The 27,522-nt window shown below is 38.8% G+C and overlaps 1 protein-coding gene and 1 long non-coding RNA gene across 6 annotated transcripts in view; one reads left to right on the top strand and one right to left on the bottom strand.

Annotated features, from left to right (window-relative positions):
* Window positions 1-22,879, bottom strand: part of MCM9 (minichromosome maintenance 9 homologous recombination repair factor) — an 82,092-nt gene extending 59,213 nt beyond the window's left edge. For 2 of the 5 annotated variants that reach the window (XM_033867661.2, XM_033867659.2), the window contains exons 1-7: window positions 22,739-22,879; window positions 20,091-20,401; window positions 11,429-11,745; window positions 10,879-10,960; window positions 6,980-7,180; window positions 3,018-3,143; window positions 1,456-1,575 (exon numbers count right to left, since the gene is read on the bottom strand). In XM_033867661.2, the coding sequence (XP_033723552.1) occupies window positions 1,456-1,575; window positions 3,018-3,143; window positions 6,980-7,180; window positions 10,879-10,960; window positions 11,429-11,745; window positions 20,091-20,394 (1,150 nt within the window). In that variant the 5' untranslated portion in view covers window positions 20,395-20,401; window positions 22,739-22,879. Of the gene's footprint in view, window positions 1-1,455; window positions 1,576-3,017; window positions 3,144-6,979; window positions 7,181-10,878; window positions 10,961-11,428; window positions 11,746-13,510; window positions 13,608-20,090; window positions 20,402-22,179; window positions 22,297-22,738 lie in introns of those variants that run through there. The other 3 variants (XM_033867660.2, XM_033867662.2, XM_073789532.1) reach the window with 3 other exon arrangements.
* The window catches only part of LOC109549080 (uncharacterized), a 122,411-nt gene continuing 117,345 nt past the window's right edge, over window positions 22,457-27,522 (top strand). The window contains exon 1 of the long non-coding RNA XR_004529239.2: window positions 22,457-22,583. This is a non-coding gene — a long non-coding RNA (uncharacterized lncRNA). The remainder of the gene's footprint in view (window positions 22,584-27,522) is intronic.

A 27,522-nucleotide genomic window follows, 5' to 3' on the forward strand; every position in this document is an offset into this window, starting at 1 on the left:
TGCCCTTAATAGTGCACCTTTACTGTGTGCACTAGTATATTCTAGTATCTTTTATTTTGAAAGTGCTGGTTTTGACCCACTGAAATAACTTTATGACCCTCTAATGGGTTGTGATACAGTTTAAAGAAAGGCTAGTCTCGCCCTTTGGGTAGACAAGAAGTAGCAATAACTTTTCTACAGTTCTAAAATTTATATTCCCTCTACCTGTCATTTCTTTCATATTCGGATTATGAATTTGGCAATAAGAAAAAGAAGGAAAAGGGCTAATACAGTGAATTCATCAGCCATTCACTTTAAAACTGTCCAAATACTCTAAAGTTACTAATAGTCCACAAATTGGACTCATTTCTTGACACTCCATATAATTAACTTAGGAAACATTCCACATTGTAACTCGGGAAACACCTTTATTTGTTTGCTGTTAATATCATTTAATACAGAACTCTAGAACACTGGGTCATAACAATTTTAAAATGCACATGAAGTGTTCTTCATATCTGCTTGCCTCTAGTATCCTAAAGCTTGTCTACGCCTCTCAATCCATAAATCCCTTCTTATCAGTGCTTAATGTACTGTTTAGTTATATTTCAAAACCTAAGAGTCCATTAAAATGGGGCTCTTGTTACATAGGACCATTAATGGAGCATTTGCTGTTTTATGATAAGTTTTCGACTATAAGCTTCTCATAAGAAATCTGAGCACAAGCCACAGACAGTAGGCAACCCTAACAAGTAACAAATAACATTTTTAAAATGTGTGAAACCAAAGGCCTATTGTAGGAGAATAGGAGAAATATTTCCCCAATCAAAACAGTGTAAAAATTCAAAAAGGCATCAAAACATGTTTTTTAAAATAATTTTTTCCTGAAGTCACTTTATAATCAAATCTTGACATATCAGCAAAGGCTTTAAATATACTTGTTGAAGAATCATTACAATGTATGAATGAAGCTACACGTTGCAATGATGAAAGTACGCTTTCCACATACTAAGACAAATTTTCTACCTAAGAATTTTCAGTAGGAATTACTGTTGCCCGTGAGATCCATGAGCATGAAAATGTCTTAAGCTTTACGCCAGCTATGTACTTTTATGAAGTGAGATTTTTCCCCCTATTAATTTCAGCACTGTTTGCTGGGTCTTCACAGAGTAACAGATGCTGCATAAACATGTTTGAAAGTAGTCAGAGAATGAGAAAATTGAATAGGATCATTCAAAACTAAGATGCAAAAAGATATATGGAATAAGCTTTTGGAAAATAACTTTAAGTGAAGGTGGAGGTTTTAAAATATTTTCTTGGAGCTACAAAAGTAATGCTACATATTTACTTAGGTTTTTGGCAGTAACTCAAAAATCTTGAAATGTATCCTGTTATAGGTACTTTTTCACAAGAAAGCAACCATTGTGTTAGCTTCTGCAGTAACATTAAATTAATTGAAATTGTCACATAAAATACCTGCACTAGTAGATCCAATTCCTGTGGTGAGCACAGACCTTGGTGTAATTTTTGCTGCATATTTGAGGAATTGAGATTTCCCTGTGCCAGGATCCCCAACCAATAAAAGATGAGATTCACCTAGAAAAATATAAATAATGTAGTTTTAAATTTCTATGAAAAGACTCGTAAGTGTAATTAATCAAAAAGAAAATGGTCCACTTGGGATGCCCACACAATTTATATTTTATATGGTGCTTTTGCTTAAGGTCATTCAAGGAGGGATTTAACCAGAATATCTTAGAAAAGTTGACTTTCAAAGTAAATAACAATCTTTTAATTGATTTCTGAATACCATTTAAAATCTAAATTTTTTAACAGATTTTTATGCTATTTCCAGATGTTTAAGACTGTTTAACATTTAAAAAATTTTTGACTTATAAAGTTTCTGATTTTATTTAATCTATTTTAAGTATCAAAATACTGTGATTAAATCTTTCCATCCCACCATATAAGTATTTTATTCTATTTTTATTTAAGTATTTTTAAGTGTCTGGGACTTCATAAGTGCTTTATAAATACCAAATCACTTATGATTCTAACAGTTAAGTGAAAACCTTTTCGTTCTATGAAAATTTTAGTAGTTTAGTGAAATATCGAGTACTCTTATTTTTCAAACATAACATAGATGAACATATGAGCATCCTGCAGCATATGTTATCTCACTGATCAAGCAAATTTATTCAGTAATATTCAAGTATTTTCTGAATACATTAATAGGGAAATACTATATAAGCTCAACATTTAGCAGAAGGCCTTGCAAACAGTAGGTAATCAAAACATACAATACACATAAACCTTATTATACTTACGATTCTATACTGTACAGTATGGTTTTTAAGTCCCTACTAACAGTCTGATTTACAATAATGTCCTTTTAGTCTTTCGGTTAAGCCTTTGGTTATGACCCTCATATTGCTTATATGAGGGCCATAATAAACCTAGTTTATGCCAGAGTCAGGTCAGTTAAGTGTGTTAACCACAAAAGAGCTTTCTGCCATTTGGATGTAATTACACACTTAGAGTAATTTTTGCTGGAATGCATGACCTATGGCAGCACCTCTTGGCAGATGGCACGTTTGCTACCCACCAGCAGAAGGGGAACCAGCAGGCAGATGACTGAGAGCAGCAGTCTGAGACAAACACACTGACAGTCACAGATGGAGAGACACTGACTTAGAGACATTAAAAAGCACTATTTCTTATCTTTTCCTCTTGGAGAGAGACTGGGGATCCAATGAAAAACACAGACAGTAAAAGAAATGTAAAGATTTTATTTTGTGGCACCCTGATAGGCTGGAACAAAAATATATACTCATTGAAAGTCTTTGGAAAGACTGTTATTCTACACAGTAGTTCCTGACGCTGGACTGAGTATTACATAGTGAACAACTGTCAGTTTTAAAAGATTACATTTGGAAAATAAAGCTCAACAAGCAATTTTTATTCAGGAAAGAAAAATTCTAGCTTCTCTTCTTACTCTGTGTGTTAATATTTCTCAAAAATTTTAAATGGGTACTAACCTCTGACCCGTGTTCCTGTAGCATCGGTCCTTTGAATCCCACCAGCCAGCACCAGGGCCACAGCAAGCTTTACTAGGTACATTCCAAAAACTTGAGGGCACAAGCTAGCCAATATTTCATTCCTTCCTGGGAAAGGCAGAAAGATGAGTTACCAATAATTTTCAAGAAATCCTAGCTGAAATTTCCCTTTCTATCCTATCTTCTTAGAAACACTCTATGCTCTAAAATGATCAAGGGTACCATTTCCAAATGACTAAAAGGAGTGAGTAACTTTGTTTTGGTCCTAAAAGTCCTCTTCTTCTTATAATGCCATGAGATGAAAATTCTTTTTATTCCTGGGTGCTCCCTGTTTGTTTCTATAAATTTAGCGTACTTTACAAGGGACAGAAAGAAATCTCTTTTCTCCCTCATTGGACCAACATTATCCCTTAAAAATAATACCAGCTGCACTTCTTGTGCAATAATTTCAGTAAAATTACTCCACTGCCTAAATAAAAGGTAGGTGTTCCATCTCAGAAACAATGAGACAGATTGTAGACGCCTGTAATCTTTAAATACAAAAGGTACTTGGAGCTCATGGAGCTTCTCCAGAGGTATAAGAGAGGTAAAATCAACCCATCCTGCAAGTCAATTCAGCATTTGCTCTGAGCAGTTTGGTAAATTGTCTTATCTAGACTAAGCATCAATGTATCAGGATATTTAGAAGATCATTATAAACGACAACTCTAGCAATCCAAGCTGGAGGTCTCAGGATTCTTCTGATAACATGCTTTACATAAGCGATTACCACGGTTTTAGGTTCTGTTTTCAGAAATATCAAACACCAAATCTGAGATCTGCCTATGCCATCAATTAATAAAGTAGGTATTTCATTCTGTCATTGGCCAATCAACCAATGAGGCCCACAGAATTTACGAGACTCTAACAAGCCCCTAAGGAGTCTGTCTTATGCGGAATTCACTACTGTGATGGTACTCTGTATGTCTGCATTCAAGTTACCAGAAATTAATGTCCACATGCTGGTAACTAATCTGCACGTTTGAGGGCTTTTATATTTAACTCTGAGCTTGAACTCATGTTTCAATGATAGCTCTTTTGAGGAGGAAAATAATCATAGAAGTACTACTTTAGCTGATGATTCCAGTTCCAGAAGCTTTTCCGTCAAGATAAAGGAAAGGGCCTTCCTCCATAATTTGTGTCCCTATGCACAAAGGCTACTTTTCCTAACGAATCAAAATTGACTGAGCGGCAATTAAGCTATGGTGATGTGACCTGGGATGGCAGAAATGGGTAAGAAAGAAAACATTTTAGTAAAAAGGGAACCAAAAAGAAGCATTAGTAAATCCTGGAAGGAAGTTCATTAACTGCTGGAGGGAATCCCTCCTTTCCTGAGGTAGAAAGTCTAGAGAAAAAAGATGAAAGGTCTGAGATCTACATAGTTAAGACCCAACAGCAGGTATGTAAATTCTGACCAGAATCTGGAGATTACACACACAAAGAAAGAAAGAATAGCCTCAGCAAGCAGGGAACAAGTAGGCAAACTGGCCTGGAAGACACTCAAGCCGGAGCTGTTAGAGCCAGCTTTTTCAGTAAAGGTGGATTCAGTGACTAATGTGCTGACAGGAAGCACATCCCACAGGCTCTGGTGGCAGAGCCCAGTGCTACTGTTCACTAGCTGTCTGACCTTGGGCAGGTTTCTTACTCTCTCCACCTCCATTTCCTTATCTGTGAAATGGAGATAATGATGGTATCTCGCAGGGTTGTTAAGGAGCTAATAGGTGCACAGCACACAGAATAGTATCTGGCACACAGTAGGAGCTACTTACTTGTTAACTATTATATTACCTGTACTACTTGTGCTTGTTTCTCATCTCAAGGTTTCCTCACACTGTGGTCAACACAAAGGATACACTCTGAAGTCAGGTCTGAGGTACCAGAGAAAAGCAAAGGGGAAGGTCCATTCCCTAAATTTGTCATCTAAAGTTGAAAAACTTGATTCCTTGGGTCATGGCAATAGAAGCTCCCATGACTATATCATGGAAGAGAATGCATTAGGGTGAATACTACCCCATTCCTTCCCTCCCTCCCTCTCAAATTTCTGGCTCTAGACCATGTTAATAGTGTGCCCATGTAATCCACTCTTGTGGCATGGCCTTCAGTTACCCCAAGGAAGAGAACTTCTAGGATTTAAGATAAATGAGTCACCCTGGAGTGGGTTGAGATGGCCCAGAAGACCCCAACCCCTATATTTGGGTTTCTATCCAGCCTCTATGCATCAGGGCCAGGGGATCCCTGAGATCAGTGTAGATCAGAAGAAAATCTTTAGCTCCTCATCAATACTCACAGCACCAGAGCTTAATGAAGCAGGCCAACCTCCCAGAGCTGAGCAGTGAAGTCATCTCTGGCTTTAGACCAGCAAAATGAAGACACGCTTTTGGATGCAGCTCCCCACCTCCACCCTCCTCCCCACACCCCCCAACACACACACATACACTTTGAAATGGTAAAATATAGTGGGCTGATACTTGGTACTTAGGAAATGAAGAAAGCAGAATCTGTTCATACTAAAAAGAAAATAGTTGCCTCGTTTTCTCCCTGTCTTCTCACAGAATATTATATTTATTTCTTCTTTTCATCCAGTAAATGAGATGTATAGCTATAGCCTTCTAATTAAAACAAAATAGACTAATCACCAGCACAGAGAACTTCTAACAGCCTAGTTGGAACATGTGTGATGCCCTTCCTTCACTGTTACTAGGTGGAGTGTAGCTGTGGCACTAGAATTAATAAGGAATGACTATGATCCAAGGAAGAGTTACAGATTTTTTGTGAGGATTTGAGCCTAAGAAACAATTTTAAGTAAAAAAAACTTATTTAAAAATACATATGATTCTTAAAAGGTTTGCTTAATAAAGCTACAACATAGAGACCTTTGCTTCTTTCTGTGTGGATCAAATAAAAGAATAATCTGTAACTACCATACTTGTGTTACACACATAAGCAAAAAAAAAAAAAAAATCATCCCACAAAATAAAAGCAAACTGCCTATATTTAGGCAAGTGAAAGCCTTTTCTTAAATTAATTAATTAATTAATTTTTATTTCATTGAGCCACGCAGCATGTGGGATCTTAGTTCCCCGACCAGGGGTCGAACCCACATCCTCTGCATTGGAAGCACGGAGTCTTAACCGCTGGACCACCAGGAAAGTCCCTGAAAGTCTTTTTTGTGAAAAAATATCTGTCCAGTTCAGCATGTGATTTAAGAATAAAGTAATCACTATGTATTAGATTTGAGGTGAGGTTTATCAGAAATAGTCTTTTACTGGCTTCCGTTTATTTTTCTCAGAAGATACCTCCAAGGAAGAATGAAAATAGACATTTGAAGATTTAATTGGTGTTTTATACATTTGGGATTTTTAAATAAAAAATACTCTACAAACCCAATGGCTATAATGTTTTAATCTGTGTAATGACATCTTAGTGTCAGTCAAAATTTTTTGCTGTGATGACAAAGCTTATTTTTTGCATCTCTTTCCTACTTCATATTTTTAAATCTGCAGCTAAAACCGTGTGAAGCTGTCTTAACTGTATCAGATACATCAGAAAAGAAATGGTTTTAATAGGATGAAGTTTCATAATAGGATGAGTTGTGCCTATTTAAGGCAGAACTATGTATTTAATTAGTAAAGAAGGTAGAAAGCTCTGAAACTATTTTGGCAATATAAGAGATGTTAAAATAATAGTTGAAATGGAAAATCTCTTGGAATTTCCAGTAAGATCTCTAAATAGAAAAGATTATACCAGAAAAGGGCTGTAAAGGGAGACTACAGCTAGAGGTACTGACTAATGCTACTCCCTTTGAACACAGTCACTGATACATAGCATGTAAATCACAAACATTATATTTAACTAATGAATAAAATGCCGTTAATAATTATCAGCTCTATACCCTTAACACAAACCTGCAAAAGGATCGCTCTTATAGTATTCCCAAAAATCTTCAAATTCTTTTCGGACCTCCTCATCCATGTTGATCCCTGCAGACTGCTCATTATTTACTTGGACATAATTGGCTTTCAGGACTATCTCCACTTCACAGCGCACATCTTGCCGAAAGGGCTTCCACCGTTGCATTACAACCCCATAAATAGTGAGGTCATCACCTGGGACAAAGCACCGAGTGAGTCCAGCAGTAGCATCCTGCCTGCTTGGGCACAAACTCGACAAAGGACCAGAACCAAGAAATAAACCACTACCCCACCATGGTTTAGAGTAGTACACATTCTTCCAGAAACCATTTGGGGCAAAAGAACACCACAGAGTCCCGATTTTTTTTTTTTAAACAGACACTTGTATTTGCACGGCTAGAAGCTAAAGCCAGCATTTTAATTTTTCTTAATCTGCCACATGATAATCACACCAAATTCTAAACTTTCCCTGGGAAAATAGTTTACTGGATGATTTATTCATCATGATTATATTGGGTGAAATGTTCATCCTCTCAGAATCTCTAACCATATAGTTCTCACTTAAGGAGAATTGGAGGTAGGAATTGCAGCCAAAAGGTTAAAGTGCAGTCTGCCCTCAGTATCTGCAGGGGATTGGTTCCAGAACCCACCTCAGATGCCAAAATCCACGGATGCTCAAGTCCACAGTCAGCCCTCTGAATCTGAGGTTCCGCATCTGCAGATTCAAGCAACCATGGATCGTGTAGTACTGTAGTATTTACTATTGAAAAAAATCCGTGTATAAGCGGACCCACAAAGTTCAAACCCATGTTGTTCAAGGGTCAATTGCATAATCAATTTGGTGTCAGGAAAGGAGATAATCTCGAGATAATGGATACTATACTAGTTTTAGTTTCTTGTATATTTCATTTTTACTTAACTGCATTTGTTAACATTCACTCGCTGCCTTTTTTTTTTAATTAACAAAAGAATGAGTGCACTAAGAAATGAATGAATACTTGTTCTACTTCAAAGCTCCTTTCCATAAGCTATGAAAGCAGAAGATACAACTCTGCTTGTTCTTTCTTGGCTGGTTCCTTCCCATCTAAGGAAACTCTCCCATTCCTAATTGATGGGTAGAATATTAAACTTTTACAGATTTTCCTAAGAGGCCTTGGGTAACTTACAGGCACAATGACAACTGTTTTTATTATTACATACAATTCAATTAACGAGTATAGGTGAGTGCTTGGCATTCGATATTTTGGTACCGGAGAAAAGTGGGCAAAAAAGGAAAGATAATCCTAGTCCCCCAGATTTCAATCTTGTTGAACATAAGATGTTGGACATACCTTAAATCCAATCCTAGTATTTACACTCTGAACTAACAGGTAAGTCTTCATTTCCAAGCCTATGTCAAATATATGATATCTGCTGATACAAAATGCCTTTCACTCTCTAAATGTCAATGTATAATGTGTAATCTGCATGGCTTTTGATTTCCTGAAGAAAAGTGTTCTGTGAATGCTAAATGCATGGAACTGGTGGTAGCAATTCACCGAATAGAAGGCATATTTCTAGCCAAAGGCAACTTCACAGTAAATGGTGATGAACACATTAAATCTTCACACATTTTCAAGATACTTCCTCAACCACTGCTGGATGGTTTTCAAATCCAATCGGGAATAGTGATCACTTACTATATTGTCTGCCCCCAATTTTTTAGATGAAAATGGCCAGGGCAACTTTATATGAGCACTTCAAAGAATTCTCTACTACGGTCATTTTAATGGGTTATATATAGGTTGTTTCTACATTAAGTCAAATGAGAAATTTAACTTTCAGGTATTGCACCCACTAGTAATAACCTGACTTTACTAAGCAGCAGTAATGTGGAAAATGTGAAGTGCTCAAGAATGGACAAGAGCACTGACTCATCAGATGTGGATTCAAATCCCAGCTCCACCACTCACTGGCTGTGTGGCAAGCTACCTAATAAACTGAGCTTATTTCTTGACCTACAAAATGGGAATAATTATACTTACATCACAGAACTATAGTGAGAATTGGGTCAGATAATATATATAAAGTACTTCATGCAATATCTAGAATACATGCTCAATAAATATTAGCTATTATTATAGTAAACCTACTTTACATTTGTAAAGCAACTAATACCATTAAACACCCTTTAATATATACATGTGTTCATTTATTCAGATATTTGAGAGAAAGATTCATATGATCATCAGAACAATTGTGAGGTATACATGATAGTCCAAGGCAATAGATACTAATTTGAAACTTGCATGTTTTTCCATAGTAAATGTTACTGGAAAAAATGTTATTTTCAGAAAGCTAAAATTCTTACTTTTACAATCCGATCTCTTTGTCCCCTCTATCTTCTGCAGCATATTTACCACTGCAGCCACCCTGGTCAGACCCGTCTTTGATCTCTTGCAGCACTTAACAGTTATCAGTACACAACCTCCAACTTTATTACTCTGCAACGTCAGACTGGGGTTCCTAACTAGACTGTAAATTCCTGAAGGGCAAGGATTATGCCATTTATGTCTTCTGATTCTCACAGAGGTTTGTAGCAATGGATAAATGAAAGACAGCTGATGACAGACTGCTTCCATCCATTCTCTATTAGTGACATGTGAAAGAAAAATAGCTTAAGATTTTTTTTTTTTTTTTCTTTTTTGCGGTACACGGGCCTCTCACTGTTGTGGCCTCTTCTGTTGCGGGGCACAGGCTCCAGACACGCAGGCTCAGCAGCCATGGCTCACGGGCCCAGCCGCTCCACGGCATGTGGGATCTTCCCGGACCAGGGCACGAACCCGTGTCCCCTGCATCGGCAGGTGGACTCTCAACCACTGCGCCACCAGGGAAGCCCAGATTTTTTTTTTTTAAGTGCAGAAAGAATTTAGTTTAGATGAACTGCATGAAAACATCTTAATCTCTATCAAAGGACATTTTCATGTTCTGGCTAAGCTCATACAAGCACTGCTTTGCTGATCCAGACATTACAGATTCTGGTTAAAATCTAGAGTCTTACATGAACAAGGTACTTTGACACAGCCTTGTCCATTTAGCAGGCAAACCATGATCGAAGCTGTTATTTACTTAGAATACTGTTTAGACAAGTATGAACTGTTAATATATTTGACATAAATTTCAAACTATGGGTTGGTGATTCTTGGTGGAAGGGGAGAATATTTTGACAAGGAATTATTCTTGACTCTAGATACTGAACTCTGTTTCCATAGAGCCTTTGCCTCATCATTTTAATGAAATGGCAGCTCAGTAAAAATGAGGCATTTGGAGAAGCTTAGGGTTAAGAAAAGGAAATGATGGAATTTAGAGACATAAAGCATTTTCAACTTGTCCAGTAGGGGAGCACTGGGATATGAAATAAGAGGTCAGACATACCTGTTACTGCCCAGGGGACACATTGGTGCTAGTTTTTTTTTTTTTTTTAATAGAGATTAAGGGGTTCTTAGTGAGGGTGGGAAATACTTAAAGCAGGAAATGTTGAAGTTAGTTGAAAGGCAATCGTTGACAACAATCATTTGCATTTTCTGACCCACCTTCAATTTAAATTAAATGTTAAACAGCCAGTGGAAATTGCTAGGCAAACAGTAAAAGCAACAGTTTTTAAGCTGTTTGGAATAAGAGGAGCAAACACAAAGGATAAGCTCTCATGGGCAAATCAGGTGCTTCATCTGTAAAACAAGCAGCTAGACTAGATCGCTGAACTCCAGCCGTTTCTTTCCTGCTATTACCTACCTCCTCATGCCAGTCTCTGTTCTCAAGTTCCCCACACTCACTTGCCAGTGATCTTGGGAAAATAAAAAGTGGCTTTTCCTAGTCAATACTTTAGGACCTACTATATAAGCTAACATTCTCACCAGATTTGCAACTGTCTACTAAGTCATCTTCCAGGATAACCTTCATTGTTCGTGGGATACTTCCAACAGATAGCCTTTGAACCTAGCAGGGAAAAGAAAGCAGACACTGAGTATGCTCAGATACATACTAAGTATTCAGAAGCCTAGCAGTTCTTGCAATTACTGTTTCTATTTCTCTGGTATTATCACACAATTTAATTACGATGGGGATTTATGGAATTTTCTTGAAACTTGTGCCTACTATCAGTTTAAGAATTCACTAAAACTACAATAAAATAAAAACATCCATATGGAAAATATCTCAAAATATAATCTACCTTGTGGATGGGCAAAATACACACATGCTCCAACTACTAAACACAGTAACATTTACTTAACTAGAAAAGAGAGGCAGTTCTTTCCTGCATCTAGTCATAAGACAAATCACTCGGTGCCTCTGATTATTTCTTAGTAACAGATTACAAATGTGTTCCCTAGTCCTGGCAATTTGCCCACAGATGAAAAACACTTCTTCTAATTTGTTATTTTTCTCATTTATTTGACCACTTACCTGTTCCTGAATTTTGATTTCCTGATAATCTCTACACCTACTTGGAGATGAAGACAAGTCTGAGAGGCAAGTGAATTTTGCAGAATCACAGCTCTCCAAGCTGGGGCATGAGGATGGCCGACAGAAGGTGTAATACTGCTCAAAGTCGGCCCTGACCACAAATACATGCTTGCATTTGTTGCACATGTAATCCCGCTCAAACTCCAGGATCTTCACCAGACTCGTTCGAATCACTGTCCCAGTGACAGATAAAAAGTGTCCCACATCCTTGGTTCTAGGGATGTGCTCCCTCACCAGCTCAGGACAAACAGGCAATCCTGATGGAGAAACAAAACAAAAACACATCAACTTCTACTTGGGATGTGACTCCATGCAATACATTTTTCTCATATTTCCTGAGGGAGAAAGTATAATTTCAGGAAAAAGAAATCTCTGTGTTTTACTTAAGAAAAAAGGTCAACTCAAGAAAATATAAAAGAATTATTTCAAATAACAATTATCAATGGACTCTCTTTAAAAGTATGTATCTAGATGATATATTGATAATAACCTGGATTAAAAAAAGAATTGATTCTCTTAAGAGGGCTATCTCAGTAGGATGTAAATGCAGTATATAATTTTAACCTCATTCAATGAAGAATATACTGCCACATGCCACACATAAAATCAAAGCTGAATGATAAAGAGATGGTAGTGGAATGAACAAAGGCTAGTGCTTTTTCTAGTTAGGTTCAGGATTTATTAATACATAAATCGGATAGTGTTCTCAAGTCTTGAATTACCTAGAGGTTTACCTACAGCACCACTTCATCCTTTAAAAACCTTGTGTTTTTCATCATTAATAAACAGGCAACTTAAAAGGTGCAAAATGCCAAAGAAAATTCTTATGTGGAAATGCCCTCTTTCTCGTATTTGGCTACAAGGCACCACTGGAGTAGAGAGATGCTGTCTGTGATGGTCAAAGGCTGCCTCCTAACAGGTTTATCAAGGGAGCATTTGTTACACTGGTTCATGTCCCGTGGTCTCTGGTCTTGTCCTTGAACTTAGCTCTGAAACCTGGTAAGTATGAACACTGAAGACAGATCTATTGGATTTGCCAAGCTCATAAGAAATAACCATAATAGGCATGATTACACTTTAAGTTTCTATGGTCAGAACATTTTCTCCCTGTTTATAGATCTATTCTGAAAGCCAAATCATTATCATCACTGTCATCATCACTGTCATCAGAAGGCAGTTTGGGATGCAAGGAATTTAAGGGAAAAAAAAAAAGCAGCAGACTGGTTAGATGAACTGAATGCTTAAGGCGCCAGCCTACATTAATCTGGTGATACAGCTTAGACGTCTACAGACAGACCTGAATTTTCTCTGCTGCTGGCTGAGACTCTCTCTCCATATATCCTATACTGTATAAACAGGGTGGGCACTGCAACATTTGCCACTATGACTCTTTTTTCTATGCTTCCAAGGCTGACTTGCCTGCTTTCTAATGGAAATACTCTTTATTTATATGAACTTGGATTGTATCACACTTTGCCAGTAAGGGAGCCATACTTTTGCTTACGATGATTTTGTGTATCTCTGCTCTGTTCTGTGTCAACTTTACAGTTTAACTATCAGAAAACAAACTTATTTTCCTATTTCCAAATTCCTAGGGAACGCTTCATTAAAACACCCTGGGGCTCACCAGTGCTACATCATACATGCAGGAATAGACAGAGAGGTTGGGGCAGGAATAAAGCAGGTTTTAGCCATTAAAATACCCACTGTATTCATTTCTCAGTGCTCATCTCAGGCGTCTGTTAATTCAGCTGCATGTAGCTAAATGTTGAGAACACACCAGTATTTCTAGTTACAACCAAGTAAAAGCCAAACTAACAACCAAAAGCTTTTCATTAAGAACAGGTCTAGGGCTTCCCTGGTGGCGCAGTGGTTGAGAGTCCGCCTGCCGATGCTGTTCGCAGTAGCAGACAGTCTCTATACCCCCTCCCCTGTGCCTCTGGCAACCACTAAGTTACTTTATGTCTCTACGGATTTATCTATTCTGGACATTTCATGTAAATGGAATCATAAAATATGCACCCTTTTGTGTCTGGCTTCTTTCACTTAGCATACATTTCCAAGATTCACCCATATTGTAACATGTATCAGTTCTTCGTTCCTTTTTATGGCTGAATATTCCACTGTATGGATATACCACATTTTGTTTATACATTCATCGGCTGATGGACAGTTGGGTTGTTTACATTTTTCTCCTATTATGAATAATGTTACTACAAACATTTATGTGCAAGTTTTTGTTTGAATACCTGTTTTCAATTATCTTGGGCATACACCTAGGCGTAGGATTGCTGGGTTGAATATACTTTTTATAATAATTTTACTTTTTAAGTTTTCAAAGAATCACTAAGTGTTCTCTATTGTAAGTATGTAAAAGGATACTCAAGTGGGAAACAGGATTATTAACCCAATTTGCTTCTTAAAGTATAAACAAAATCTATCAAAATTACTTCTGAGAAAGATGAGCAAAGTGAGGAGGAGAATAGGAAAAAAAAGTGATGGGTTAGAGAACTTAACAACAATTATATTTTTGAAAACACTTAGATGTCTGAAACATCCATTCTCTCTTTCTTGGCTCCTAAAGAAATAACACTTTTCATCCCATTTCTACTCCTCTCATTCCTAGCTCTGCTTCAGATGCAAATTGATTGTTCGGTTTAAATTCTACTGTCAATATATTAAAACTTAAGAAAAACTAAGATCACAAGAAGTGGGTTAGGGAGAGTGCTATGTTCCTCCGATGCCATGCACAGAGCAGAATGCCCAGTGAAACCACAGACTGCCCAGTGTAATTCAGCAGACTCTGGATGTTCAATATGATGAAGTCATACATATAACGAATGAGGTCTTAACATAATCATTTAGTTAGATGCTTGCTATTTTTGTCCTAAAAACAAACTTCAGTTTAAAAATGAAGCTATGTATAATTTTATTGTAGTTTTTTCCTAAAAAGCTACTATTAAATTGATTCTGTGTCTTACTCTGAAGGGCATCTTCAAGTGGAAGAGTGAAACACCATATTCCCTGGTGCTTCTATAGTAATCCAGGCAAGAAATAACAAAGGCCTAACTTTTAATCTCCTCCACTTAAACCCTTCCATGCTGCTCCCAGATCTAAGAATAAGGAACCAAATGTGGGATTGGACCACAGGACGTTTTGTGACGGACTTCTTCTCACACCAAGCCCTCTGGGCACTCAAATGCTCTCATACAGTGTCCCCTTTGCCTGACACTCTCCTCCCTACTCTGTCCCTCAAAAATACCCACACTAAGAAGCAACATAAGCGTTCAGAATACATACTGTGGAGCCTGAATGAGTGAGTTGAGTCACAGCTCTATCACGCACTAGCTGTGTGACCTTGGCCAAATTGTAACCTCTCAGATTTCCCACCTGTAATATGGCAATAACAACAAAACCTACCTCATAGGATCACAAGAAGATTAAAAGAATTCATATAAAGTTTCTTGGAAAAGTAACTTGCACATAGCAAGCACCATTTAAACAGTTCTTATATGTAATCTTATCATTTTCCCCCTTAAAAGATTGGCTTAAACATAATTTTCTTAATGAAATCTTTCTTTAACCCATTTCAGGTTAAATTCCCTCTTTTATGTGCCTTAACACAATGTTCTTCTCCTTCATACCACTTACCACAATTTAAATAAAAAGGATACATAATTATTATGTTTCCACTCTAGAATATAAACTCCATGGGGGCAGGGCAGAGGTAAATTTTATTCACTACTATATTATCATCGCTTTATAAATAGTAAGCATTAAAAAAGAAAAAACTCGAAAGAAAGATAGATGAAAGGAAGGCAAGGAAGAAGGGAGGAATAGATATTAAAGATACTACATGAGCTTTGAAACCAATTAGAGATAAGGTATAAGGAAGAGGGTGAAATTTAGAGCGACTCCTAGTTCTCTGGTTTCCATTAACCAAGTCAGGGAATTCTGTAAGGCACATGGTAGTCAATCAGTAAACATCTATTGAAAGAATAAATAAGGAAATACGATTTTCAGATGGAGGGGGGCACAGAGAGGGGAGAGAAATCATGACTACCCTTTTTGATACACTGAGTTTGCAAGAAGATATCTCTAGTTTGAAACATCTGACGGACAAGAGGATCTCTGAATACAGAGCTTAAGAGACAGATTCTGGCAATCAAGCAATCAATCAATCAAGTTGGCGCTTGTTGCTCTATTAGTGGCAGCTGAAGCCTAGGTTCAGCATGGAGGCCACCCCATCAGGAAGAGAACGCAGGATTCAGGAGCAGATGGCCACATCTGCACCCTGAGGACCTCACACCTACAGGACCAGTAAAGGAAGAGGCTCCCAGAGCAGGGAGAAAAGCCACAGCTAGAGAGGGAGGAAAGGGCAAGACAGTGCTGTCAGTGGAGCCAAGGCTGGAGTTTCATAAGGGGGGAGGAAGCAACAGTATCAAATCCAGCAGGGAAATAAAGGAAGAGAAATCCCGACACTCGTCCCTCAGTCTGGCCATGAGGCAGCCACTGGGAAGGTGGGGGTGGGTGCGTTCAGTGTGGTGGAGGTGAAAGGGTGAATGGGAGAAGGTTATGCTAAAGAAGGCATGAACTCTGTCAAAACACTGTTATGAAAGGAGAGTAGATGGAGGGTAGAGGGGACACAGAGTTGAAAGAGGGGCCTCTCTCCTGAAAGGGAGACAGAAAGGATTCCTGGTCATCCTGGCCACCGCCCACCACACCCCCATAGGCTCCATGCTTCCCCCGGGGGTGCTGGTATGAGTGGTGACTGACTTCTAGCACCTGGCTTACCCATCTCCCTAAGATGGTAACTTACCAGGATGCATGTCTCATCTAAATCCAGATTCTTGAGTAGAGGCCATGGCTGGGCTTTAGGAAAGCCCTGAACCTCTTGAAATTCAGGCAGACATTTAAATATATATACACCTGCATTTTCTGGAGAGGATCTGTAACTTTCTCAACATAATAACCCTGAAGAACCTCTTATTTAAATCCTCAGTCCCATAGTTCTATCGACTTGCATATCAATACCTCTAAGAATAGAAAAAGGGGCTTACATTGTGGGAACAGTCGCTAAACCTCCCTCCCCTCCTTTCATTTAATAGTAATGCCCTAACGTCTCTTATTGCCTACTCAGCTCCTGTTTAGATCACATCCTACACGACCTGCCCCAAATGCTATGACAACATGATAGGGACGTTCATAATCACTTACTGCCTGAACCAGTCATTTAGGACCTTAGTCACGTATTGCTTTGCGCCTGCTCCCTAACTGTTTTGTATTTGGAGGGTAGCGTCACTTCTTGAGATCCTTTCCATGCTCCTCTGTGCCCAGCCCAGTGCTTTATTAAGCACTTTTAGATAAGGAGAAAATTAGAGAATAAGAGAAGGGGAAATGGGCTTTCCCTCTCTCTCTAGCCTTCCCTTTATCACATCTGGCCTCCGATCTCCTAGTCCAGACAAAGTGCATGAATTTTTCTGTGCATTTCGTGGTACCTCTGTAGCTTTCCTTAGGCATGCTACTTTGTCTGGAGAACTCTCCCCAGTTCACTCAGCCAGGAAGAGTACACTCATGTTTACCCTTTTGCAAGAAAACTTCCCTAAGTCCAGGCTAGCACCCTCACACAGACACAAATGGAACAGCTAAGCAAAATGGTCAAATGAATGCATCATTGCATAAAAGATGCTTCTTATATCTGGAGGAAACTTCTGCCAGGAAGAGTGCAAAAGAAGATACTCCTTAGGTCCAGAGACACCTTCCTTTCCTTGCACATGATAACTCAGGCCTGTGCATGCTGGGTCATGACAAGTCTATGCAATACTGATTTTATTTCAATCAGCATAAGGAGATGTGCTGGAGAGATATTACACATTCAGGAAGAAGGCAGGTGAGAGGTGGAGGGCGTCAGGCTCAGCCACAAGTGTCCCTCATATGCTCACCAACCTTCTCTGTGTCCCTCCTGAAGAGTGGCCAGCAAGAGTGAATTCCCTGCCGCCCACCTCCAACAAGGGGCCTGTGTCTAAACCCAATTACAGCACCTCTAAAGAAAAAACTATGTAAACATTTACAACCAATTTTTCTAAGATTAGCTTTTCATTATCTTCTATACTTTTATAATATGGGGCAATATGCCATCCTTAATGTTCTTATCTTACTGAATGAAATCATGTATATGGTACCTGTTAGGATAAACACTTTTTTTAGAATCAAGCAAATTAGTCTAAAACATGATATCATTACCATTAAGTGGTTTATTTTGTAAAGTAACTATATTATTTTAAGAAAAGGGTAGCAGAGGTGAGTACATTTTTGGATCTTCAGAGTCTTTACTTTCATATCACAAGTTTTAAAGTAAATTTATAATATAAAGACAGAGATAAAAGTAACATAATGTTAAGCAAAACTGACCACGAAAATCAAAACCTTAGAACTAAAAAAGGGTAAGGGACAGTGTTTTGATAGAAATGTCAATTCATTTTAATCTTTCTGTCTTACTATATGCTACTAAGTGTGTTCTTCAACTATCCCAGTGAAGCAGGGTACATGAGGCACTAAGCCACCATTAGTGCTAAACAACAAAAACCTTTGTCATTCTCTGACTCATTCACGGATCAAAATAAGTAAATAAATTTTTATTTAAAACAGAGACATGTCCACATCTGTGTTAGAGATATGTCCAGATCAATTACTTCAGGTCCATGGTTTCCAGCGTGCAGTCCCTAGAAATCGGCAGAGCTTTGAGAAGGGCAAATTCTTGGACCCCAGGCCAGACCTCTTCAGTGAGAAACTCTGGGGGTGGGGCCCAGCAATCGGCGCTTTAATAAGCCCTACAGGTGATTCTGATGCCCATTAATGTTTGAGAAACACTACTTTAAATAACACGTGAAGGCTATTTTTTTCTTCCTCATTTATTCAATACTTTGATGCTAACTGCGTATTTGAATACCTTTCATCAAAACCACTGGGAATAGCAAGTAAACTTTCGACCAATAAAAATCCCAGAAGACAAAGAGCAATGCAATGTTCCTAAGGAGACTGAACCACAGAGGCATCCTGGGTTTTACTAATTCACTTGTCTGGAGTCCAAGATGGAGGTGCAATATACCTAAAACCAGACTTTTCCCATCCCTGGTTCACTGCCTGGGACACCTGCATCCCTCCCTAATCTCACCATCTAGTCTTGACTCTTTGGGTGCAACCCCTAGGACAATTCACTCCCTGCCCAGTGAGCTAATATATCTCACACGTACCTTGAGTGATGCATGCATCACATAAGTAAAAGCTGCCAGTAAGCTCCTTTACAATTATGTTTAATATGTACATATGCATGTACCTGTGGGCATACATACACGATATGGAAATATTTGAATATATAGCTGTCTCCCCTACAGCCTTGAACTCCTTTAGATGAGGGACTATACCATATTCGTTTTGGTTTCCCAAGTGTCTAGCAAATGCCTACACGGGATATGCTTGTAGAATGAATGTTACTATGGTAGTGACATAATTTGCAACTCACTTTCTCAGAGAATAATGAAGAACTAGGCTAAGTTCACCTGAAACCAATAGAGTCACTCAGGCAGACAGAACTTTAGTATTTAAACTGAGCATGGAAAAGTTTCTAAATGTAAGGACAGCCTAAAACCATTTGCTAAATACTATTTCAATAACATTAACTAAAGCCTCTTTTAATAATCCTTCTGCGACATTATCAGAAGAGGACATTTCTTCTTGATCCTAGCAAGAGATTACCTAGTGTCTGATGCATGAATATTAATAATCTTCATAATTTTATTCCAGTAAGTGCAATCGCAGATACTATTTTTTCACTCAGATACTAATTTTTCACTTAAATCAAATGTCTGGAAGTTTTTTGAATCTTAATTTATCTCCAAGAAATTCTATAGTGACTCCTAACCTTTTTTGGAATCACAGTAATCATTTTTGTTGATTATAAATCCCCACCTTTCTAAAATGTACTATGAAGTAAATAGTTATTTTTAAACAAAATGGTACATGTGTTCTCCAACTTAATCAAAGAGTGCAGGAATTCAAAGACACAGCTTTGACACCACAAGTTGCTGATTGCTCCACTGTGATTTCTTTAAAGTTAAGAGGCTTTATCTGTCGTTCATTCAAAAAAAGTTATTGAGTGCCTAATAGGTGGCCAGCACAATGTTAAACTTGATATATAAAAATAATGAATTTCCTAAAATAGTTTTGAAGATCACTAGGTAGCATCTACCACTTTGCTAATTCTTTGAATTATCAATTCTTTCATTGTCAGGAGTCATAAAAGCTCAGAAAGCTGAACTAGTTTTGTACACACATACATATATGTATATATGCACACAAATATACTGCCTCCACACATTCTCCCTCCTCTCAGTTGGCATGGCTAGTATCCCAGCCTCCCAAATGTCCAGAGAAAACAGTATAAAATCATGATTCTTTTCCAAAAGTGACCATCAACTACATAATGGATATATTTTAAAGCATAAATGTCAATTAATTCTTAGTGCTTAAATTCAATATATGTTGGGATTTCTCAAAATCTTTCTAAACAATAACATGGCAGTAAAATCCTTAAGTGATTCACCTGATATCCTGGCGTGAAGATTCTGCTTCATGGAGACACCTTCAAGCTGAGAAAGGGACTGGAGAATTGTCAAGGCTGATCTTTGAAGTGCACTATCAAAAATAGTTAGCACTTCATTAGGGAACACGTTGAAATATTCCCCGATTTCCATGTTGGTCTCAAAAAGGGTCATGGCATTAACCACAACTGGGTAATGAGCATCTTCATCTCTTTCCTTCAAGATGAGAAGAATATCGTTCTTATGGTATTCCGAAACATAAGACTCAAACACTTGACCAACCAGTGTAACTTGATCGCTATTCATCTCGGATCTAGGTAACAAAAGAAAGACAAAGGACTGTATTATACCTTTGATTTTCTAGACTTATACACTAGTTTACAAAAAGATTGGTTATAAATCATTCTGACTTTGGGCCACACTCTAATCTCAAAATACTATCTGAATTCAAATCTTAATTAGATCTGACAGAGTCAACAGTCACTTATCAAATTTATTTTTTTCAGTGAGTGAAGCTAATTTTAAGTCAAAGAATTATGTTGGTACTGATAACCGAAATCCAAAATGGTCCAATGCCTTGCCCATATCTTTTCCCCAAACTTCCTCCTCTTAACCCTATAATACGTCATGTAAAAGTCCTTTGCCTTTTCTTTAATCAGATTCCATATATGCGTTTGCTCTCAAGTATAAAATCTTAAATGCCAGTCTTTTGGTTTAAGTTACTCCTAGTAGAGTTCTTTGCAAGCATCCTGGTCCTACATTTTAGTCACATAAAAAACGTATCTTTCTCTCTGTCTCCCCACAACCTAGTTACATACACGCACGCAGGCGCACATTCATTTGTATTCTGCTACTTAAACAGAACACACACTACTATTCAGATTGGTCAGCAATTCTGACTTAAATAGTTAACAAATTGGCTTTAGAAATTTACATTTGGAGGTGAACTTGTTCCTATTTTCTTTTTCTAACCTAGGAAAACTATTAGCTTCAGCAAAAACAGCTGTCAAGAGTCTAAAAAAACTAGATCATTAAACTGAGGAAAGGAAATTGGTCTCTAATAAATCACTATGATTGAAAGTAAATACAGTAATATTAAATTCCTGGCTATATGTATATATTTTTAATTTGTACCTACAGATTAAAAGGGCCTACCCCCATTCTATTTTCATGTATACACGTAGATATCTACCATGTACAAGGCACTATTCTGGGAAATGAAAAAAGCATAATAAAAGGTCCTCTATGCCCTCAAAGAACCAAGGTACAGATCAAATGAAACGGTGCTCTAACAGTGGCAAAAATGCAATACAAATAGGAGCACAAAGAAGAGAAGGATTAAATTTAAATGCAGTGATAATCCCAGATGTGACAATGGACAGTTACAAATAAACTGTCCAAACGGATCATTTAAGAAATTCTTATTAGTCAAAGGATAAGTGTCCTCTGACTAATTTCGTTCAACCAATGTTTATTGTACTAGGCTTTAGAAACAGAAAGATTAAAGAAGATTATGACATTCACAGTTTAGCATCCTAAATATGTATTACACGTGCTATTAGCAATATTTGCCTTCTACTAGAAGGTGTGTGGGGAGGGGCATGGTATACCACAGTTAGGTCAAGAATCCTGACACCTAGAGGATGCCAATGTGAGATTAAGAGACGTGTAGGCCACTATATTGGTAAGTATTTAGTTTGGGTTAGGTAATATAAATTCACCTAAGCATAAAGCAGAAAAAGCGCTTGGGAAGGAACAGCTAATCATACAATATATTCACGATGTGGCCGTTGCTAAAAAAAAAAAAAAAAAAAATCTGGAATCCCAAGAGTGGCTATAAAATAATCTCTAAGATTCTATAAATGCATATTAAATTTGGAGCCACAAATTTAGCAATTTAAAAGGCAGTTCCACATAGGGCAGGAAGGAGACAGCCGCAGAATTCATGGTTCAGATTAAGATCAGATTAAATTTCGCCTAGTCTTTCTGAAATAGCATCACTAAAAAAAATAGCACTCACTTTCAATACCTGGACACAACTGACTAATCAAATATTTCTTAGCAGTTTGCAAACGCTAGAAACATGCTCACCCAGATTGACTGGTGGCAGTGTTTTACAACTTTCAAGTTCCGTTTCCTTTTCCTTATGGAACATTTGAAGACAAAATCAATAAAGACAAGTTGTGCTACCTTATCCTCTTGAGTAAACTGCCAACAAGAAAAATCCGGGAGAATGCATCAGCGGCAATCTAGCTGGCTCCCAGGCGCCAGCCCGCCCCCCGCCGCACCGCCCCTCCGGGAGCCACGCCCCTCCGCGTCCCAAGACCCTCCCCGCTGGCACCGCCCCTTCCCCGCCCGCCCGCTGCAGGTCGGCGCCTCCTTCATGCCTGGCTCGCCGCGGGCGCTCGGCAAACGTGGAGGCGATTTGTGCCCAGAGAACTGCTTTCCACACTTCCGTCTCTGGACGTAGCCCGTACCCTACAAGAATTCGGCAGGTCTCTGACACTTCCCAGGCTCGGCTGCGGGCAGCTCCATCGCCGGCCTGGTCCCAGAGTTGAATAGTTTTGGAACTAACCAGGGTGTGGGCGAGACTTGGGACGCACTATGGGAAAAATAATAATGGTGCAACAAGGCAGCGGCTGTCACTTACTGGCGGATACGCGGTGTAAGAAGTCACCGAGGGCGCAGTGCTCCCGAGGCCGAGGGGCGCGGAGAGTTCAAGCCGATCGGCGGGGTCCAAAGAGGCGGGAGGAGGCCCGGGTGGGGGCGGGGCGGGGCGCGCGCGTGGGGCCGCGCGGGGCGCCGTCGGCCGCGGGGGCGCGCAGGCTCCAGCGCGCCCACCTTGCGCCTGGACGAGATAGGCGCCACGCGGGCGGCTCTGCCGGCCCCGCGCTCCCGAGGGGCGCCGGGACGTGCACTGCCTCAACTTGGCGGCTCAGGTGGCTCTTCCGGGTGGAGAAGCGGGCGGGCGCGCGCCCCACCAGCCGCCGCGGGACGAGAGGGGCGGGGCAGGGCTGGCTGGGAGGGGCGAGTAGGGTCCCGGGCGGGACTGGGCGGAGCCGCCGCTCGGTAGTGGGGAGGAGTGCCGGGCTGTGCTTTGGCTATGAGGGAGTGTACGGCCCGGGCTTTCCGGCTCAGAACTCCGCCAAAGCCAAGGCCACAACGATTATCTGTCTGCTTCTAGAAGTTTTAGAATGAAGGTTTTATGTCTAGGTCTATGATTCATTTTGAGCTAATTTTTGGAAATGATGCGAAGTGTGGATCTTAGGTAACTTTTTATCATATGGATATCTACCACTATTTGTTGAAAGAGCTGTATTTTTTCCACGGAATAGCCTTTGCACCTGTGTCAAAAATCAGTTGTCCTTATATGTGGGTCTAACACTTAATATTTCTGTTCCCCAATCTATTTGTCTAACTATAAGAACACGACGTTGTCTTAATTACTCTAACTATAATGAGTCTTGAAAGCGGGTAGTGTTTGGCCTCCAATTTTGTTCTTTCAAAGTTGTTTGGGCTCTTCTCTTTCAATATGAATTTTAAAGCCGGCTTGTCATTTTCTATTAAAAAGCTGGGATTTCTGTTGGAGTTGCATGGAATCTATAGGTCAATGTGGGAAGAATTTATGTGTTAATAATATTGAATCATATGACCCTTGAACAAAGTAAACCTCACCATTTATTTAGGTGTTATATAATTTCAAAAATGTTTGATCTTTTGTCAGATTTATGTCTCAAATTTATCCCTAAAATCATGGGGAAGGAGGAACCATACTTTTTAAAAAATTTTTATTTACTTTTGGCTGCGTTGGGTGTTTCTTTGCTGCACGCAGGCTTTCTCTAGTTGCGGCGAGCGGGGGCTACTCTTCCTTGTGGTGCGCGGGCTCCTCATTGCGGTGGCTTCTCTTGTTGCGGAGCACGGGCTCTAGGCGCGCTGGCTTCAGTAGTTGCAGCACATGGGCTTAGTAGTTATGGCACGTGGGCTCTAGGCGCGTGGGCTTCAGTAGATGTGGTGCACGGACTTAGTTGCTCCACGGCACGTGGGATCTTTGTGGACCAGGGCTTGAAGCCGTGTCCCCTGCATTGGCAGGTGGATTCTCAACCACTGAGCCACCAGGGAAGTCCAAGGAACCATACTTTTTGATGCTATGTAAATGATATTTTCAATTTCAATTTCTGGTTCTTTTCTAGCATGTAGAAATACAATTGATTTTTTAAATTTTATTATTAAAATTTTTAAATTAATTTTTTTTTAGAGCAGTGTCAGGTTCATAGCAAAATTGAGCAGGAAGTACAAAGATTTCCTTTATGATCCTTGCCCCCACACACCCACAGCTTCCCTATCAATATCCCTTTACCAGAGTGGTGGGTTTATTACAACTGATGAACCTGCATTAACACATCATCATCACTCAAAGTCCACGGCTTATAGTAGGGTTCACTCTATGTGTTGTACATTCTGTCCGTTTTGACAGATGTATAATAACATGCATCCACCCCTGTAGTATCATACAGAATAGTTTCACTGCCCTAAATAAAAATCTTCTGAATTCTGGCTGTTCATCCTTCCCTCCCACCTAACCCCTAGCAACAACTGATCTTTTTACTCTCTCTATAGTTTTCCAGGATATCATATAGTTGAAATCATACAGTATGTTGCCTTTTCAGACTGGCTTTTTCACTTAGTAATATATATTTAAGGTTCCTTCATGTCTTTTCAAGGCTTGGCAGCTCATTTCTTTTTGGTGCTGAATAATAGTCCATTATCTGGACGTATCACACTTTATCCACTCACCTACAGAAGGACATTTTGGTTGCTTCCAAGTTTTGCCAATTATGGCTAAAGCTGCTATAAACATCCACGTGCAGGTTTTGCTGTAAGTTTTCAGCTCCTTTGGGTAAATACCAAGGAGCATGATTGCTGTATCATATGATAAGAGTAGTTTTGTAAGAAACCATTAAAATGTCTTCCAAAGTAGCTGTACCATGTTGCATTCCCATCAGCCATGAATGAGAGTTCCTATTGCTCCATATCCTCTCCAGCATTTGGTGTTTTCAGTGTTTTGGATTTTAGTCATTCTAATACATGTGTAGTCTCTCATTATTATTTTGCTTTGCATTTCCCTGATGACATATGATGTTGAATATCTTTTCATCTGCTTAATTTTCATCTATATATCTTCTTTGGTGAGGCATCTTCAGGTCTTTTGCCCATTTTTAAATAACATTGCTTACTTTCTTATTGTTGAGTTTTAAGGATCCTTTATCAAATGTGTGTTGCAAGTATTTCATCCCAGTCTGTGGCTTGTCTTCTCATTTTCTTGACATTTTCATTCACAGAGCAGATTTTTAATTTTAATTAAGTCCAGCTTATCGATTGTTTCTCTCATGGACTGTGCTTTTGGTGTTATATTTAATAAGTCATCACCCCAGAGTATCTAGATTTTCTCCTCTGTTCTAGGACTCTTACAGTTTTGTGTTGTACACTTAGGTCTATGATCCATCTTGAGTTAATTTTTGTGAAGAATGTAACGTCTGTGTCTAGATGTGTGTGTGTGTGTGTGTGTGTGTGTGTGTGTGTGTGCACGTGCCTGTGGACATCCAGTTGTTCCAGTACTATAACAGAGAAGAACAAACTTGACTCCATGTTGAATCTATTCCTTTAGCTCTAACCCTTGTGCTCTGTTGCCTGGCTCTGAACCTTTTATAAAAGAATGTTGCCTATAGCCTGAAATATACGGGATAGCCCATTCTCAAGGCTCTGACCTTTAAAGCTGTAACACTTTTCCATTCATATAGAGATAAAAAGTTGCGGAACAGAGAATAACATCTGTCTTGTTGGAGGTTTATAGGAATATTGTGACCAGACCTACCTGGACAGCTGCAAGAACAAAGGATTCCAGCACCAAGAAGTTTACAACAACCAGCCACACCCCTCTCCCCTTTTAGCACAAAAGAAGCCTGAGTTCTAACTGAGGAAAGATGGTTCTTTGGGACACCATCTTCTCAGTCTGCTGGCTTTCTGAATAAAGTTGCTATTCTTTGCCCTAACCACTCGTCTGTCGATTTATTGGCCTGTTGTGTGGCAAGCGGTAAGAGCTTGGACTCGGTAATAGTATCATTTGTTGAAAAGACTATCTTTGCTCCATCTGTCAACGATTTGTATTGCCTTTGCTCCTTTGTCAAAGATCAGTTGGCTATATTCATGTGGGTCTATTTCTGGGCTCTCTATTCTGTTCCACAGATCTATTTGTCTATTCTTTCACAAATACCACACTGTCTTGATTACTGTGGTTTTATAGTGAGTCTTGAACTCAGGTATTGTTAGTAGTCCTCCAACTTTTTTCTTCTCCTTCAATATTGAGTTTGCTATTCTGGGTCTTTTGCCCTTTCACATAAACTTTAGAATCAGTTTGTCAACATTCACAAAATAACTTGCTGGGATTTTGATTGTGATGAGATGACTCTATAGATCAAGTTGGAAAGAGCTGACATTTTGACAATATTGAATCTTCTATCCATGAACATGGAATATCTATCTCTTCACTTATCTAGTTCTTCTGTGATACACTTTATCAGATTTTTATAGTTTCTGTCATATACATATTGTATATATTTTCTTAGATTTACACCAAACTATTTGTTTGGGGAGGGTGTTAATGTAAATGGTAATACATTTTTAATTTCAAATTCCACCTGTGCATTGCTGGTATATAAGAAAGCACCTGACTTTGCATGTTAACCTTATATCCTGCAATCTTGCTATAATCACTTATTAGTTCTAGAAGTTTTTTTGGTAGATTTTTTCCATATTTTCTATATAAACAGACATGTCATATGCAAATAAGGACAGCTTATTTCTTCCTTCCCGATCTGTATGCCTTTTATTTCCTTTCTTATTTCATAAAGTAGGACTTCCAGTATGATATTGAAAAGCAGTGATGAGAGGGGACATCCTTGCCTTGTTACTTTCTTAGTAGGACAGCTTCAATTTTCTCACCATTAAGTATGATCTTAGCTGTAGGTTTCTTGTAGATGTTCTTTATCAACTTGAGGAAGTTCCCCTCTATTTCTAGTTTGCTGAGAGTTTTTATCATGAATGGGTGCTGGATTTTGTCAAATGCTTTTTCTGCATCTCTTGATATGATCCTGTGATTTTCTTTCATTATCCTGACCATGTGAGGGATTACATTAATGGATTTTTAGATTGGAACCAGCCTTACATATCATGATAAATCCAACTTGGGTGTGGTGCCTAATTCTTTTTATACAATGTTAGATTCAATTTGCTAATATTTTGTTAAGGATTTTTGCATTTATGTTCATGAGAGATATTGGTTTGTGGTTTTCTTGTAATGTCTTTGTAAGATTTTGGTATTAGTGTAATGCTGGCCTGAAAGAATGAATTAGGAAGTATTCTCTCTGCTGTCGTGTT

The sequence above is a fragment of the Tursiops truncatus genome, chromosome 12, assembly GCF_011762595.2.
Source record: "Tursiops truncatus isolate mTurTru1 chromosome 12, mTurTru1.mat.Y, whole genome shotgun sequence".
Taxonomy (NCBI): domain Eukaryota; kingdom Metazoa; phylum Chordata; class Mammalia; order Artiodactyla; family Delphinidae; genus Tursiops; species Tursiops truncatus.